Raw genomic sequence first — 18,125 nt, 5'->3', positions numbered from 1 at the left:
CAACATTAGCTAGATTGTACGCTGTACCAGAAACCTTGCAGGGGGCGCTATTGTGTTGCCAATCACGCTTCAATCGTGCTCTGCGGCAAGCACCAGTTTTTTTTCCCTCATAGTGGTGCACAGGAACCCCTGAAGACGTCATGTGGCTACTAAAAAAACGCTGTCTGGTTCCCATGCATGCATGTTCATGGTAGAACTTCTCTTAGGCTGCAGTCAGGAGGACTCACAACACCATCCTCAGGCTTATTTTGTGTATTTTTCTTTTTTTAAAGGGAGGCTGCCCGTCCAGGACCACCGTGCATCCATCCTGTCATTCATCCATCCATCCCCCGTTCTACGTGACTCGCCCCCCGGCTGCTGGTGGCTCTGTGTGCGGCTGTGGGAGGGGCCCACCGCCACCGCGGTTGCACCCCGCCCGTCTCGCCTCATTTGGACTGCGGGGATAACGAGCTGTGAGGAGGGAAGACGAAACCGGGCGCCATCCTCTCCTCCTCCTCATCCTCCCCCTGATTCCTTTTTTTTTCCTCGCCTCTGCGTCAAAGGTAAGCGCGACGGCTTCTCGACGCGTCGTTTAACGTGTGTGCATCTCCTGGGAAAGCGCTACCAGAGCGTGGAAGGGAAGGGGGAAAAATGACGTAGGGAATTCCCACAGTAATCCAATAGCCACGCATGCATATGCGTCCATGTATGCAGGTAGTGTAGCCGAGACCCTCGTCGATTAAGGGGGAAAGCATTCCAGTTATCCGGAAGCCATGGTGGTGGAAGATGATCTGGTTTTTCGAAGACGCCTATTGGCTTCGGGGTCTTGCATAAGTAGATCTGGAGTCACGAGAATTTTTTTTTTGTGGGTATTGATGTGTGTGTGGTAAGGTAAACAAAGATGGCAGGGTTCGCCAACCTGTGGATGAGATCCCGGACAAGTAGTATCGGAAAAGTGAGGCCTTGACTGTACGAATTTTTTCGCGGGGGATGGCGTCAAAGAGGCTGCACCTTGATTTATGAGAGCTACGATGACTGTATCGATTTGGGATATTCTGTGTGCTGGTGTTCAAATTGGAGTTGATGACTGACTTTTATAGATGCGGAGGTCAAGGGATTCCCATGGAAGATGTGGAATTGGGATTTTAGGGTATTTTTTTTGAGTGTTTGGAAATTTGGGGCCTAGTCAAACTCCATTGATGGTTTTTTTTGTGGTGGGTGTTGTGCTATTGTGTTTTTTCCATAAATTTTTCACTTCTGGCAGAAAATATGCACACTCTAAGTCTAGTGAACACTTGCATATGTCTCCGTCACCCCCCAAAAAAACAACAACTGAAAAAAGGCAGAGTTGTTGCAAGTCAGCGTAGAATTTTTGCACAAAAAGCGTCTGACCGGCGGATTTCCACGGCAGCTGGCGACACGCAAAAAAAATTACTCCGTAAAGTTGTACTCCTCTTCATCATTTCTTCGTCCCTATCCCCAAATGTACTTTTTATACATGACCCCGTGGCCCCCAAAGTAGTCGTTGTGCTATACACTAAAGTGCTGCAGTCACCTCCACCAGGGCACAGAAGGCTTTCTCGTCTTCACACACACACACACACACACACACACACACACACACACACACACACACACACACACACACACACACACACACACATAGCAGATGGTCAGCAGTAAGGCGCTGTGGTGCAATTAATTAACATTTCAATCAGTACGCCGTAAGAGCATTTAGGGTCTCAAAATAGGGGTTCAAGCCCATAGGTTTGGAAATTTAGGTGAGCAAATGTTAGCACTAATGGCTTTTTAAGTTTTATTTAATGGCAATGTATATAGAAGATTCTAATGGGGATGGTTTATATACAAATGTGTTATTGAGAGCAGGGTTGGGGTTTCATGGAAGGTTTTTTTCATGTTTTGTTGATGTTTTGCTATGCTTGCTTTTTGTGGCCCAGGTGTTTGTGATTGTCATCAACCCCATGTGTATTTAAACCCCGTGTTTTTGTATTTATTGTTCTGGCATGAATTGGGGAGTAAAGTAGAACCCAAAAGTAGGCTAACACAAGAGAAGTGTTGGTGCAAAATTTGGGATTTTAATCAAAAAGCAAATATACAAAATAATACAAAGGGTTTAAATACACAGAGACGAGTTGATGACAATCATAAACATCTGGGGTTTTAACACAAAGGTTTTATGTAAGGCTTAGGTTTCTGAATTTGAGTTTTAAGCAAGGTTAAGGTTGAACAAAACGTGTTTTAGGGTTGTACATTTGAGTTTAAATCCAGTGTAATTTTCCAATTAGTGTGATTTTGAAGTCAGTGTTTTTGTTGCCTGAAAGATTTGTATTTTTGGAAATTTTTGCTACTTATTGCGTTCACTCCCAATCTAGAGCACTCGTACAATGCACAATTACTTACTTTTTCACAGCATATGATACTATGATCATGCCTATGATTGTGATGCAAATATATGAATAACATATAAGAATAATCTTGCTCTTACATGGTCCCAATCATGACTGTTCCCAGGTGTCAGATGAGTACGTATTCTCACGATGCCAGGGAAGTTATTTTTAGACGCTTATAACAATCAGCCCCTCCTGTCATCTTCTCCGAATCAATCCGTAATCCGCCGTTAGGTCAAAAGTAATGGAATGGAGATTAAACGTAACGTGGAAAGGATCCAAATGGAGTGTGTTGGGTAAGCGCCACGCTTGCTGTTGTCGTTCTGCCGTGACCAACTCAAATAAAAAACGTGACCTTCGGAGATTGCTTGGGATTGGTCGCCACCACACAACACAATTAAACCATCTCTCTTTTGTTTTTCTTGTCTCCAGGTGGTGATGGAACAGAAACGCTGGTGCAATGGAGCACACCGACAAGTGTTATCCAAACTTAAGCCACGTTAAACCCGCTTAAACCTGCAGGGGAAGAAAAAAAATCTTTCTTTCTAAACAGCCACCTCCAATCCGAGTCAAGAACTCAAGATGCGTCCCTCCTTGGCCACCGCCGTCCTACCCGCCCGGACTCGAACCCACAACGCGCCCAATTTGGCGGTAGGGGGCCGTGAACACCTCTCGGCCCCCCGTAGGCGTAGCCCTAACCTGCGCCACACCCTGAGCCCGGAGAACCTGCGCAGTCTGGCGGAGAGGGGCGGGGCTTCCGTGGACGCCATTTCTATGGTGAGCGGGCCGGTGGGTTTGCCCCGCGCCAACAGCGATACCGACCTGGTCAGCTCGCAGAGCCGGTCTTCGCTGACCGCTTCCACGCTGGACTTTACCCTCAACCGGGGTCAGACGCTCGTCATATCTTGGGATATTAAGGAGGAGGTGGATGCTACCGACTGGATTGGACTCTACCATATAGGTGAGAAAGGATGGGGGGCAAGGTGATGTAATATTTGAGTAACACAGGACAGCTCCATCTGAATAGAATAGGTCATTGTAACAGAAAACGGAGATAAAAAAATATAGTGTCATTATTGGTTGGTGATTTTGAGATTGGGAGGGGTTTTTATGAATGGAAAATTTGCTTGGGACTTTAGGTGTGTTTTTTAAAATCATTTATACACATAATAAAGATAATAAATAAGAATTAGTCAACATAATGAATAAATAGTCAACATCATAAATTATTAGTAGTCAACAAAATAAATAATTAGTAGTCAACATAATACATTAGTAGTAGTCAACATGATAAATAAGTAGTAGTCAAGATGATAAAAAAGAAGTAGTCGTCAACATAATAAATTAGTAGTCAACATAATAAGTAGTAGTCAAGATAATTATTAAGGAGTAGCGAGATGCATTCTGATGTCCCCCAAAAGTATGCCTGATACTTTTTCCCACTTTTATGAATTTGGCGCTAGAATATAGGTCATATCGAACCGAATACACAACCTTAAGTTTCACCTAATAATTAACAAAAAGAAGATATTAAAAGACAAATACATTGACGTGATACTAACCAATCTAACGTGATCCCACTCGGAATTGTGCTTGCCGGGTGAAACAAGCGAATGCTGATCAAGGCTATCGGGCTCTGCATCTCTCTGACGGTGATGAAAAGTAATACTGGAGTAATAGTGTCCAACAGGCAAATTTCTTATCAAGAGTCTTTGCTCCACTTCAAAAGTTTTGGAACACGGAAACCCAATACTTTTACTGGATCATTGGAAGATAGTTTTGTTTCGGTTTTTTTTTTGGCTTTTTTGAGCATGTATATTTCTCATCCATTCTGGTGCAACCCACACCCAAACCTTGAAGTTGTCTAAGGGTGAAAAACAGGAGGTGGCATCCAGGTGGCTTGATATTGATCGTATGAATGCAGGACTTGATTACAGACGCCAAGGTCTTAACACCCTTAGTGGCTTCCTTGACTAAGCTGACATTCAATGATGCCGTCATTGATCTGCGCATTAACCAGGTCAGCAAGTTCATCCCTCCCTGTGATTTCAGCACCTAGCACAAGACAGAATATGCACATCATTAATAATAACTATAACAATAACCCTAATAATATTTAATAAAAATAACAATGTAGACCAGTACAATACTGAAAAAAGGGGGAAAAGCTATTCCTTTACCATGTTGTCATTTGTTTGTTTATTACATTTGACTATTCCAGGAATACTACCATCATGTGAGGGTCTTACTGGTCTCAAATCACATTCATTTCTACTGTCCTTCAGATGAAACCAGTCCATCCAACGTGTGGGACTGTAAGAACCGAGGGGTGAACGGGACTCAAAAGGGTCAGATCGTTTGGAGGCTGGAAGCCGGGCCATACTTTATGGAACGTGAGTAGCTTTTTCCTGGAGAAATCTCAATAAAAGCTTTTGGGACTGCTCAAATCATGAATTCCTTTCTAAAACTTGTTCCCACAGCCGAAACCAAGATCTGTTTCAAGTACTATCACGGCGTAAGCGGAGCCTTGAGAGCAACAACCCCCTGTATCACCGTGAAGAATACAGCAGTCCTGGTGGGTGACGTACCCAATCATGAAACCATTGGCAAAATCGTGAATATTGCCTTTTTTATTTTAGGTTGAGGGTCTTGCAGAGCAGGTGGGCATCGAACATCCTCGGAAACTCATAAGCTTTACTTTGACGGGTGAGTAGATACATAGAATATAGCGGGATACCCGTGTACTGAAATGCTCTAAATTATGGGTGCCAAATACTATACATTTTGAATGATAGTTCTGGAAACCAAGGTTGATCACAAAAGTATAAAATATCTGTTTTTTGGGGGAAAATGATAGTATTTAATTCTATATGTTGAGTTTTAATGTATTACAAAGTGACTGTCAGACAGAAAAACCCAGTAGGTCAGATTGGAGTTCCTGACGGCCATTTTTGTTCCTGTTTTTCAGATCTTCGTGCTATAGGCCTGAAAAAGGGCATGTTTTTCCATCCGGATCCGTACCTGAAAATGTCCATTCACCCTGGGAAGAGGAGCGTCTTCCCGGTCTTCAGTCACCACGGGCAGGAACGCCGCTCGGCCATTATTGCCAACACCGTCAATCCGGTTTGGCATGGAGAGGTCACTACCATATCCTGGAAAAAACTTGAACCCCAATCCTCTGGTCCTAATCGTAACCCTCTGCGCCCTTCTCCAGAAATATACTTTTGTCGCCCTGATGACGGACATCTTGTACATTGAGGTGAAGGACAAGTTTGCTAAAAGTCGACCCATTATCAAGCGCTTCCTGGGGCAGTTGACCATCCCTGTGCAACGCCTCATTGAGAAAATACCAGGGTAGGTCACCACCCAGGTGGGTGTTGTGGGTACTTTACCACAAAGTAATCATGAGTACTTTGCTTTTTCTCAGAATCCAGCCTGTAACTTTCCCCCTATGTCGACGCTTACCCACGGAACATGTCAGTGGACAGCTGCAGTTCAAAGTGGAACTCACCTCCACTGGACCTGATGGTAAGAATTGGGGATCAAGACCCAAAGGACAAAATTAGGAGGTGTTCATCTAAGATCTTCTTCCCTGGTCAGGTGCCTCTCCAGATTCCATCATTGGCCTTTCCAACTTCAATGGAGCTCCGGGGACGCCATCAGATGATGAGGATCTTCCACATCACCTCCCAGGCGTGGTGGTTTCTGCGGGACCCTCCCCTACTGGATCGCAAGGTTCTCAAGGTACCTGGGAAGGCGGGGCAATGGCGGCAGCAGCCACGGCGTACCCGGATAAGGAGCTGCTGCTCATGGGAACTCGGGCGAGGTTTTTGGAGGGCCACGAATTGCTTCAGAGGTCACTAAGCGAAGGCCTGGATGCTATCGAGGCCCCCAAGGGTCCCGGGGAAAGACCGTTGGGCGCCGCCTCTCCCAAACTTCGGTCCAGCTTCCCCACGCACACTAGGTTGAGCGCCATGTTGCACATTGACTCCGACGAGGACGACGAGAGGTCCGGGTTTTCCGAAATGGGCCCCGTGCCGCCGTCTCCGCTGCTCCATAACGGGGACCCCCCGGATATCGGGGGTCCTTATGAAGACGGGGCGTCTCCTGGGCCAAAGCCGGTTGAGGAGAAGATTGAGGAAGAGGAGGATGGGGCAACAGATGAGGCGGTTCAAGGACCCCCGGTGGTCCATACGGGTATTGAAGAGGATGATGTCCTGGACGCCGAAGTCTTCTCCGAGGCGGAGGAAGCACCGTTCGCGGAGACTGTTTCACACACTTCGCCCGAGGGTGGAGAGCCCCCGGAGGTGGGAAGAGGAACGGCCGAGGAACCTTCTTCAGAGGTGGACACGTGTTCCATGGCTACGGCACAGCAGACGGTGGTGTCTTCATCGGATAGTTGTCCAATCACGTTGACTACGGCCATGGTGAGTTTATGCTTATTTTATGTGATATTGAGATCACCTTATTGTTTACACACATTAGATGCTTTTCAATGGTAGGAAGTACCACAATGTAGAAAGTACTTCATTACAATAGTTACATACATTTGTCAACTGTAAAAAAAAGAGAAAAGTAAACTGTGTTACATACTATCCTATGGTATTTTGTAGCCAGGAGATTTATGACCTTAGCAGTTGGTGTATCGTGGTCAAGTTTGAGGTCACATTTTTGAGTATCTCTCATGACAGTGTTATAGGACCCTCATAAATGTCATAAATATTAATAGTAAACACATTTGTTGAAAATTTGACATTGTTTTTATTGCTTCTGGCTATTTTTTTGGCTTATGACACTAACAACATCTGACAAAAGCATTCGTTCATATCTTGAGTATGTTATTATGACAGGGATCATGTCAGGAGTATGTTATTATGACAGGGGTCATGTTATGATTATTATATTATGACAGGTGTCGCGTCGCAATCACGACAGTCTTTTGACGCCGGCACATCCAAACGTTCAAATAAAGTGTTAGTGAATTTATTTTTAGATGGCCTAGATAATAGTTTCCCGTTTTGATCATCTCCTAGGAGGCGGAGGAAGGGGCCGACGCCGCCATCGATCCGGGGGGAGATGCCTTTGCCGGAACCCCGCCGTCTAGTCCACCCGCCGAGTGTGAGGCTAGCGGCGGGCAAGGCGTTAGCTCGGAGGAGGCGGAAGGAGGAGCGGCCTCGGCGCCGGAGTCCGTGGAGATTGTGGTCAGGAGACCGAGTCTGCAAGGGGCGGGAAGCGAGTCCGAAGAGCCAGACGGGAACGAAGCCAAGCCGCCGGAGGAGACGGGCTCGGCGGATTCAGAGCAAGTTACCACAGAAACAGATGGAGAGGAAGGTATGGCCAGGTTTGCTAAACTAACTAAAGGCTTTTGGTCTTTTGGTCGCCGATCAAATGGTGACTGAGAGTTTACTGTTGAAACCAGCTCTCAAAATTATATTCATGTGAAAGTTTAACATTTAAATATATATTGTTTTCAACAGTAATTAGATATTAAACAGTACTTTGATATTAAACAGTACTTAGATATTAAACAGTACTTAGATGTTAAACAGTACTTAGATATTATACAGTACTTAGATATTAAACATTACTTAGATATTAAACAGTACTTAGGTATTAAACTGTACTTAAATATTAAACAGTACTTAGATGTTAAACAGTACTTAGATATTAAAGAGTACTTAGATGTTAAACAGTACTTAGATATTAAACAGTACTTAGATATTAAACAGTACTTAGATATTAAACAGTACTTAGATATTAAACAGTACTCAGATGCACGGAACTTTAGGTCAAATATGTCGGGGACAACTATTTTTTTTTTTTTTTCCGGAATCAGGTACTCCCGTCAACGGGCATCCTGTACGGTCTCTTCCGTCTGTTCGACATGATATTCACCGTTACCAGCGAGTGGACGAGCCATTGCCACCTAGTGAGTCTTTATCTCCAAAAATAGTCAAATCATCAGTTCGGATCGCAGGTTAACACAATTTTCCCTTCTGTACCCCCTCAGACTGGGAGGCCCGGATCGACAGTCACGGCAGAATCTTCTTTGTGGATCACGTGAACAGAACCACCACATGGCAGAGACCCACCGGACCCCCCGCGCCGCAGGGCTTGACCCGCTCTAACTCCATTCAGCAGATGGAGCAACTGAACCGCAGGTGACCAATGACAACATTTACATGAAGAAAATACTATTTGCCTCCATCCACCATTTAAAATACCTCAAACCTGATTCAATTTTCTCGGCCCATCAGATACCAGAGCATCAGGAGGACCATAACCAGCAGCGATCGAACCGAGGACCCCGCGCCCGACATGATCCCCGAACCCGAAGCCGAGATGATGCCTCACATTTCTGGTCGGTCGGTCAGAAAACGGATAAACGGATAGACAACTTATACCAGTTTGCACTATTTTTGAAGGGAACTACACAGTCACCTCTAGAGCCAGCACTTGTTTATGTGTCTGAATTGTTTTTGTATAAAATCTTGGAGTGGAAGAGGAGATTTTGTTAACTAATGTTGTGTGGTATCTTCTTGTGTTGATATTTTTTAGAATACAGACGAGAAAGTGCGGCGGGTCACTTAAGCAGTCGATCTCGTCTCTCCTTGCTGCTCCAGTCCCCCAGCGCCAAGTTCCTGTGCAGTCCTGACTTCTTTACTGTGCTGCATTCAAACCCCGTCAGTGTCTTTTGCCATTTGTGGATTTTCGTTCAATTGTCATGATTTAGAAAATAAGTCCATTGTGGATCATTACTTGGAGTCCCAAGAGAAGTTACAGATTTTAAGCGGTTGCATTGTATTCAGTTTTTGTGGCTTTAAAAATAGAATCTGACACATTTTGGTTTTGTCTCCTGAACCAGAGTGCCTACCGCATGTTTACGAGCAACACCTGCCTGAAGCACATGATCAGCAAGGTGCGGCGAGACGCTCACTACTTCGAGCGCTACCAGCATAACCGAGACCTGGTCACCTTCCTCAACATGTTCTCCAACAAGCAGCTGGAGCTTCCTCGTGGATGGGAAATGAAACATGACCATACTGGAAAGGTCAATCCATCGTTTTACCTCCTTTGTTTTTGGAGGGGTTCATCCTGTCAGTCTCCTTTCTAGAATGTAAAATGCATTCTCTGTCAGGTTTGAGTCTGGAGATTTTTCAGTGGAAAGTTAAAATTAGAGTTAAAATTTGTCAAAGTGTTTTGGTCCTGGCCGTCTTAGAGTTTCATTATTGTTGCTTGTTTTCCTTTCACCAATTGCATTCTCAATTGGGTTCTATTCTAGAGTTATGAATTCTATTCTAGAGTTGTGAATTTTATTCTAGAGTTGTGAATTCTATTATAGAGTTATGAATTCTATTCTAGAGTGTGAAGTCTGTGTAGTAAACCTCTACACACTAAAGGGAAATGTAGCTCAAAACTACTAAGATCCCAAGGTTTACCAAAATATTTGCTAAAATGTAGGAACTGTTTTGTAAGGGTTCTAAAAAAACTGTTTTTGGTACTTTGGCTTAGTGACAGATTCCAGAAAAAAAAAAGTGCATCTAGTCTTGACAGGCTCAGTTGTTTTTTGGTGGAGACCATCTCCAAATGAAGACTTGCCTGACCCCTAAAATCATGTTTACGTCCTACCCCCTTTCAGCCCTTCTTTGTGGACCACAACTGTCGCTCCACCACCTTCATCGACCCGCGGCTACCTCTCCAGAGCTCTCGCTCCACCGGCTTGCTGGCCCACCGCCAGCACCTGAGCCGCCAGCGGAGCCACAGCGCCGGCGAGGTAAGAAACCCACCCGGCGACCGCACGCCACCGCAGTAGCGCAGTCACGTCACCGCAGCGCAAAAGAAAACGCGTGGCCAGGTCGTGTCCGTTCAATGGCTCCATCCGTCTTCCTTCCTTTGGAACTCCCCCAAATTTTTAACGAGCACTTCCCTCGATGAAAACAAAATGGACGAACCGGGGACGCCATCTGTAACTCTAGTGTCTTTTCTCCACTCAGGTGGCCGACGAATCCCGGCAGAGTAATTCGTCCGCCGTTCCTCGGCCTTCCAGCACCTTCAGCGGGTCCAGTCGCTCCAGCCAATACCACGACCACGTGGTTCCTGTAGGTAAGTGGGCAAAAACAAAGACCACCTTTTAATATTTCTGAATACATTCCTCTACTTACTTGACTTTGTACTCTACACTTTTTAGTTTAATGATGAGTGATGAGTATGTTAATCCTTTAGTCCTTTTTTTCATATGTACTGTTAACGGACGCACTTTTTTATCTGTATCGTATCATGTGCTGACCCCGCCCCTCTGGCACATTTTTAAAGTCAATCTTTCTCCTTCCGTCCAGCGTACAATGACAAGATTGTGGCTTTTCTGAGGCAACCCAACGTCTTTGAGATACTCCAAGAGAGGCAACCAGAGCTGGCCAGGAACAACTCGCTCAAGTAAGATCTGCTACTTCTTCAGAACTAACCTTGAATCCAATGATGGATGCTTACGTTCATGTGATTGTGTGCTTGAATTTAGGGAAAAGGTGCAGTTCATCCGTAGCGAAGGAGCCAATGGGCTGGCACGTCTGTCAGGGGACGCCGACCTGGTCATGTTGCTCAGGTGAGTCCAAGCAAAAGGGGGCGGGATTTGCATGAATGGTGGACAGGTGATATCAATCTAATTTGGTTTTTGAAAGGATTTGATCTTTATTTTAATACCTGAAATAATTTTGATAATTCTTTAAACTTATTTTGACGCCCGTGTAGTGGTTCACTGGCTGGACTTGGGTTCAGACAGTCGTAGGTTCGATTCCTGGCGTGCCAGATTAGTTTTGATGACTTTTACACTAAAATACACATACTTTATAACGTTTTTTTTCAATTTTCTTGACATGGCCACAGTCCAATGATGTTAGTTTGGACTTATAATTGGTTATTAGTTATTGAAATTAAAAATTACTACAATTGTGGTGAGGGTGCTCGCCAACATTTGTAATCCAATTCAATGGAATGAAGAAAAAGTATCAAAATTCACCATCCAGGCAGTTTATGTTTGCTTATTTGCTCAATTTCTTCACCCAAAACAGCTTATTCGAAGAGGAGGTGATGTCTTACGTGCCGCCATTGCTCCACCCCAATTACAGCCTCTCCTCGTCTCCTCAGAGTTCGCCTGGTAACACAAGCCGAGCCTCACCCGGATACACGACAGACCTTTATACATTCATTTATTTTTATATTTTAGGCACCCAAAGAGCCAACGCTCGCGCTCCAGCGCCCTACAAACGAGATTTTGAAGCTAAACTGAGGAACTTCTACCGGAAGTTGGAGACCAAAGGCTATGGACAAGGACCAGGCAAAGTCAAGTGGGTGGAAATGCTTTCATTCTACAGAACAGCTTGAATATTCATTGTGTGGTTAACGCTCATAATTCACTTTTAATTACGACTCCCGTGACCTGGAAGGTCTAACTATTGATTTATTATGCTGCGCGTAGCAATAATAATGAAAGGCAACAATGTGCGTGTGTGTGTGTTTAGGCTCATCATACGGCGGGACCACCTTCTGGAGGACGCTTTTAACCAAATCATGTGTTATTCCCGAAAAGACCTTCAGAGAAGCAAACTTTATGTCAGCTTCGTAGGCGAGGACGGGTGAGAAGAAGAATTTTGTCTTTCTATGGAGGAATTATGGTTAAAAAAATGTTTTTGTTACATTTATTGAAGGCTGAGGACACATTTGGTAACACTTTTATTTGAATGAAGCCCCTATTTAACATGCAATAGTAGGAGTAGTCTTGCCTACACATACTTTGCCATGTAAAATAAAATGAAAAATAGATATGTATAATTTTTATATTGAATTGAACCTGAAAATTAATGACCACATTTGCAGGCTATAAAAATTTAGATATATGTTACACTGGAGTATAATATAAGAATTTTTGGGGACAGTTTTTTCATTGTGAAATAAACTGAAATGTAAACCAAGAACAAACAGCAGTTAAGATGACATCAACTTTTAAAAAAATATATGTCCACTGTCGTGAGCAGTTTGTGAGGTTCATGCAATTTTCAATGACACAATTTGATTAATTTTATTATATTTTTTTTCTTGGGCAGGTTGGACTACAGCGGGCCTTCCCGGGAGTTCTTCTTCCTGGTTTCCCGGGAACTTTTCAACCCTTACTACGGCCTCTTCGAATATTCCGCCAACGACACCTACACAGTCCAAATCAGCCCCATGTCCGCTTTTGTGGACAATCACCACGAATGGTGAGGCAGCCTACCGGTCTTTCTTTCGGGCCCGCTTTGGTGGTAACACTCGCATTTTGCACTAGGTTTCGTTTCAGTGGCCGTATTCTTGGACTGGCTCTGGTTCATCAATATTTACTGGATGCCTTCTTCACTCGTCCCTTCTACAAGGGGCTTCTACGCATGTAAGTTGGGAAATTTTAGCTTCCAGGTCTAGAATTAGATTAGATAAGGTGATTTTTTTAGTTTTTCATCCTATCATGCGCTTCATACAGACCATGTGATCTGAGCGACCTGGAGTTCCTGGACGAGGAATTCCACCAGAGCCTGCAATGGATGAAAGACAACGACATCGAGGACATGCTGGACCTCACGTTCACCGTCAACGAGGAGGTCTTTGGACAGGTAAAGACTTGAGTCTCTGGAGACATGGCGCCCAGTACGAGTCAACGTTTTCCCTGACCTGGCAGATCACTGAGAGAGAGCTGAAGCCGGGCGGGGCCGCCATCCCAGTGTCGGAGAAGAACAAGAAGGAGTACATTGAGAGGATGGTCAAGTGGCGCATCGAGAGGGGCGTGGCTCAGCAGACCGAAAGCCTAGTGCGAGGCTTTTATGAGGTAATAAGCAAGTTGATTTTTTTTGGACTAGGGACATTATTTACACATAATTGGGTCTTTTTGTACGACGTTTCAGGTGGTGGACGTCCGGCTGGTGTCGGTTTTTGACGCCAGGGAGTTGGAGCTGGTGATTGCCGGTACCGCCGAGATCGATCTGGCCGACTGGAGGAACAACACCGAGTACAGAGGAGGTCAGTACCAAAAACTTTAATCCCGCTTTGGTCGGGACAGCGTCACCATTAAGAATTCATTTTGAAAAGACGTAGAACGTAATTTTCATTACTTCGGGACTTGGTATTTGTTATTCCTCTGACTCATGCCTCTGCCATCATCCAAGCATCCTACCAATAAAATCTCTGCCTCCTTCCCTCCCTCCATCCTTTCCTCACTCAGGTTACCATGACAACCACATAGTGATACGTTGGTTCTGGGCAGCCGTGGAGAGGTTCAACAACGAGCAGAGGCTGCGACTACTGCAGGTAGCTAGAGCACGTGGACCTGCACATGCGCCAGTTCTGCCCTCCTCGGGCCACCACTAGTACTGTCATTTAAAAAATTTGAAAAAACACAATGAGCAATTATTCTATTTTTTTTTTACCCAACCTGTATAAAATAGTACACTGTTAGTTCAATACATTCATTTTCCTTTAATATCTCTTTTGTGTATAGTTTGTGACCGGCACATCCAGTATTCCCTACGAGGGCTTTGCCTCGCTACGAGGAAGTAACGGGCCTCGCAGGTTCTGTGTGGAGAAGTGGGGGAAAATCACTTCCTTACCCAGGTAGGAAAGATGTATGTATATGTGTATGTATGTATATATATATATATATATATATATATATATATATATATATATATATATATATATATATATATATATATATATATATATATATATATATATATATATATATATATATATATATATATATATATATATATATATATATGTATGTATGTGTATGTATGTATGTGTATGTACATATATATATATATATATATATATATATATATATATATATATATATATATATATATATATATATGTATGTATGTGTATGTACATATATATATATATATATATATATATATATATATATATATATATATATATATATATATATATATATATATATATATATATATATATATATATATATATATATATATATATATATATATATATATATATATATATATATATATATATATATATATATATATATATATATATATATATATATATATATGTATGTATGTGTATGTATGTATGTATATAAATATATCCCTTTTTTCATATTCAAAATTTCACAGTAAACACATGATGAATTTGAAGAGTGAGTGGCTCCCAAACACTGAAAAGAATAATAATACTAATAATATCTTCAACCTGTTTGTTGCCCAGGGCGCACACTTGTTTCAACCGACTGGACTTGCCACCCTACCCATCCTTCTCCATGCTCTACGAGAAACTGGTGACGGCCGTGGAGGAGACCAGCACCTTCGGCCTGGAGTGAGTGAGGTGAAGTCAATTTTCAAAAAAGCGCCACGGCGATCGTTCATATTTGCTTCGCCGAGCCAGCGGACAAAAAAAAAACACGTGTGCTTTATGCCTTGAGTGAACTGCAATGAGTGGACCGGATTCACTGGTCGGTCCTCCTCCTCTTCCTCCTCCTCTTCTTCCTCCTCCTTTCTGCACCTTAGAGAGAGAGACCGCGAAGAACTCTCTGGACCTCAAAACTGTGTCGCCCAATTCCTGCCACATTCACATTTTCCCCATCGCTCATTTTTAACGGCACGAAAGAATGCTTTTTTTAGACATTTGTGCTACGGGAAAAGGCTGAGGAAGGCACGTTTGGTTCTAAGTTGAATGTATTCTTGTAACCCTCCTGTCATGTCCAAAATAGGATCCAAAATGGCACTACTCTTACCAAATAATAGTAATATGGGTGGATGTGTTTAGGTTAGATAAGATACTATAGAAAGTGAATAGCTATGTGTATACAAAGTACAACTAATAGAACTAGAGTAGTTGTACTATATACAAAATAATCATAATTTAGCTGAAAATGCTGAATGTTTTACATCAGAAATTAATAAGGAAGTTTTACTTAAATTTTTCAGATAAGAAGTTAGAAATTGATCAAATATGATTTGAAAAAAAGGCTCATTTCAAAATGTAAACATTTTGAAGTCAATTTCAGGTTTTGTAAATCAATAGAAACTTTAAGGCAGGAATTACAACTTTTTTTACCCTCATTTAACTCACCGGCAGATTAATTACATCAATAAATCACGGACTTATTGTTGCCTGTTGGTTTTCGAATTGCCAGCAGAGGGAGCCGGGCAATTCTCGTTCATTTTGAACTCAGAAATATGATGAAGTACTTCAAATCCAACCGGCATAGCAGGAGGGTTCATTTGGAATGATGCAATATCTGTATTTTAGTACAGACGTGATGAGTGATTTGTTTACGAAGGAAAAATGAAGATGGTCGATTGGTCGCTGCAATCACAAACGAACGGATACCCACGATGCTTTCAGCGCACTTTTCTAGTCACGTGGAAAATCCGCCGCACGGATGTTTACCACCTCGACACGCCTCTCAGTTACCATAGAAATTCCCTCTTAACTAAAACTGATTGACCGTGTCGTGAGTCACGGCCAATCGCTGGTTTTGCAAAGACGGCTGACGCACAGGAAGACACGAATGTATTCCATTTTTGACTGAATGTACGTCTTAGGACGAGAAAGCTCACACGGGGAAACGTTCAAGTTGACTTGAGCGTTTTTTACTTGTCAATGGGCTGTTTGTAGGATACCCAAAGGAAAACCAATGTAACCAAAAGTCCAGGCGGCCAAACGTCTGAGCGACCAAACGTCTGGGCCACCAAACGTCTGGGCGACCAAATGTCCGGCCCGGAACCAAAAGGGATGAAAAATATTCTTATTTAAGTGTCTAGGGAAATAATCGACAAAATTTTGAGCTAAACACAATCATTAGAGTCGTTTACAAACCTGAAATGTACAATCTTACCCTTTTAAAGCCAAAATATGCTTACTATTGGCCCAATAAAGCAATATTATTCCAAAAAACGAATCAGTTGGGCCCTTGAAATGACCAAAAACTTTTTTGCCAATCCCAAATGTTCAATTATGGGGGTCCTTTGCCAGAAAACGAACCCTTTCCAAAGTCTCTAAAACAACCTAGAGCAAAAATCTGGTCTTTTATGCTATGTACAACATTGTCAATGGATTTTCCCTATCCTACAAATTGCTTAAAAAAAGGAATGTATTGAATCCACTGGTGAAGAATAACATAGAATTACTGGTTTAGGTGGGATGGTGTCACATGATTCTGCATCCAGAACAAAACCCACTAACTTACTTTGTACTTAATGTGGGACTCATCCATCCCATTACTTTTTGCCTTGGCAGCATGAGATAAAAAGCAGACTGTTGAGTACACACCACCAAACTTTTCACGTCATGTGACATTTCAAATGCTCTTATTTTTTTGTTTATATGGGGGTGCATGCAAAACCAAACTTTACTGTACAAAGAAGTGTCATGGCGCCAGATCGGCCGAGGCTAGAGTAGCGCTCATGTGGGTCGCCATGGCAACACTTTTATATGGCATCGTGCATGCGAAGTGGTCCTCGGTCAGCTCCGTGAGCTGCGCCGGGGGTGCCGTGAAACCTGTGACCACGACGTGGTGTTCTCGCTTGATATTTGCATGCTCAACTATTGCAAGACACTGGCAGTCCTTGCTAGCTTTTCCTGCATGAGGATATTGTTATCAGAAAAAAAGGACATTGGGAACAATTGATGGGTTTCTCTTTTTGTTTTGTTTTTTTTTCATTGTGGAAATCCAAGTCATGAGCCCTTTGTGCTTTACACGGTCATAACCCAAGCGTTGAAAAACTAACAAGTAGTCCGCATATGTCACTTTGAATGAGCTCTGGGAATGTGCAATGTAGTTTGAATGTGTCCGATTATGGCATGTTACCCGAATAATGTCACTTTCCACGCGTTTCCAGCCTATTTTTTTTAGGAATAGGTCGACGGTTATGGTTCATTGCTAAGTGAGTCGGGGTGTGAACCAATAGGGCTGTTTTGACTCCAAAAAATACAACAACACATGTATGTGGATCATGTGTGCAGTCATCATGTTTGTCTCTTATTTGTATATAACTGTAAATGTACAGCATATCTGTCCTGTTGTGTGTATAAATATATATTTTGCACTGAATGTACAAATGGGGCTCGAGAAGTCAAGCGTTGGCTCTGTTTTCGTTTGCAGTGGGATTTTTGAGCCTGAGGGCCACACATTTAATTTAAGGTCGGCTAGGCTGGCTGGATCAGGATGTTTGTGTTTTGATAAGCGATTCATAATGCCTATGACAATAGCCCCGCCCCTCATTGTCCTGGAGCAAATTCTTTTAACTTGTTGCAATTCATGTTGCAATGCTTGAGGTGACCTCATTTAGAACTATAATATCCGGCCATGCTAAATTGCGAAACATTTGTTTTTGCATCATTCTGTTTGGGTGCAGCATTTGACATAAAAAAAGTAATAAGGAAATAATATAAGCCTGCCAGGTCAGTTCCCTTGGCACTTTTAATTATTACAGTAATGTCAATATCCACATTTAAAAATGTAGCATTAGTATAATGTATCACTTCCTTGTAAGTTTGATATTGCCTAATTTATTGGCGTATTTGCACTCAAAACTTTTGTTTGAGTTTCATGATCCCAATATCATATTTTAAACTTATAAAACACCGTAATCATGCGCACAAAATTAAAGCGGGCGCATGCGCATTGGGCCACTGCCAAGGAGCGTCAATATTTCACGGAGCTGAACGCCAGTAAAATTCAAACGGGCG

The 18,125-nt window shown here is 42.8% G+C and overlaps 1 protein-coding gene across 1 annotated transcript; it reads left to right on the top strand.

The window, feature by feature from the left end:
- Positions 1–120: 120 nt before the first annotated feature.
- On the top strand, positions 121–16,128 carry hecw2a (HECT, C2 and WW domain containing E3 ubiquitin protein ligase 2a). The gene is made up of 30 exons (XM_077728390.1): positions 121–542; positions 2,820–3,348; positions 4,673–4,780; positions 4,868–4,962; positions 5,027–5,093; positions 5,356–5,525; positions 5,602–5,741; positions 5,815–5,915; positions 5,988–6,814; positions 7,421–7,718; positions 8,224–8,316; positions 8,398–8,548; positions 8,645–8,748; positions 8,946–9,070; positions 9,253–9,438; positions 10,027–10,161; positions 10,382–10,490; positions 10,724–10,820; positions 10,903–10,986; positions 11,453–11,538; positions 11,608–11,728; positions 11,903–12,016; positions 12,485–12,637; positions 12,703–12,801; positions 12,892–13,021; positions 13,087–13,233; positions 13,310–13,424; positions 13,627–13,712; positions 13,903–14,015; positions 14,640–16,128. The coding sequence occupies exons 2-30, from the start codon at positions 2,970–2,972 to the stop codon at positions 14,749–14,751; spliced, it is 4,545 nt and encodes a 1,514-aa protein (XP_077584516.1). The 5' UTR covers positions 121–542; positions 2,820–2,969; the 3' UTR covers positions 14,752–16,128.
- Positions 16,129–18,125: the final 1,997 nt, after the last annotated feature.

Source organism: Stigmatopora nigra, chromosome 11 (assembly GCF_051989575.1).
Source record: "Stigmatopora nigra isolate UIUO_SnigA chromosome 11, RoL_Snig_1.1, whole genome shotgun sequence".
Classification (NCBI taxonomy): Eukaryota; Metazoa; Chordata; class Actinopteri; order Syngnathiformes; family Syngnathidae; genus Stigmatopora; species Stigmatopora nigra.
Note: the sequence above shows the minus strand (reverse complement) of the source record. Positions and strands in the feature narration are given on the sequence as shown.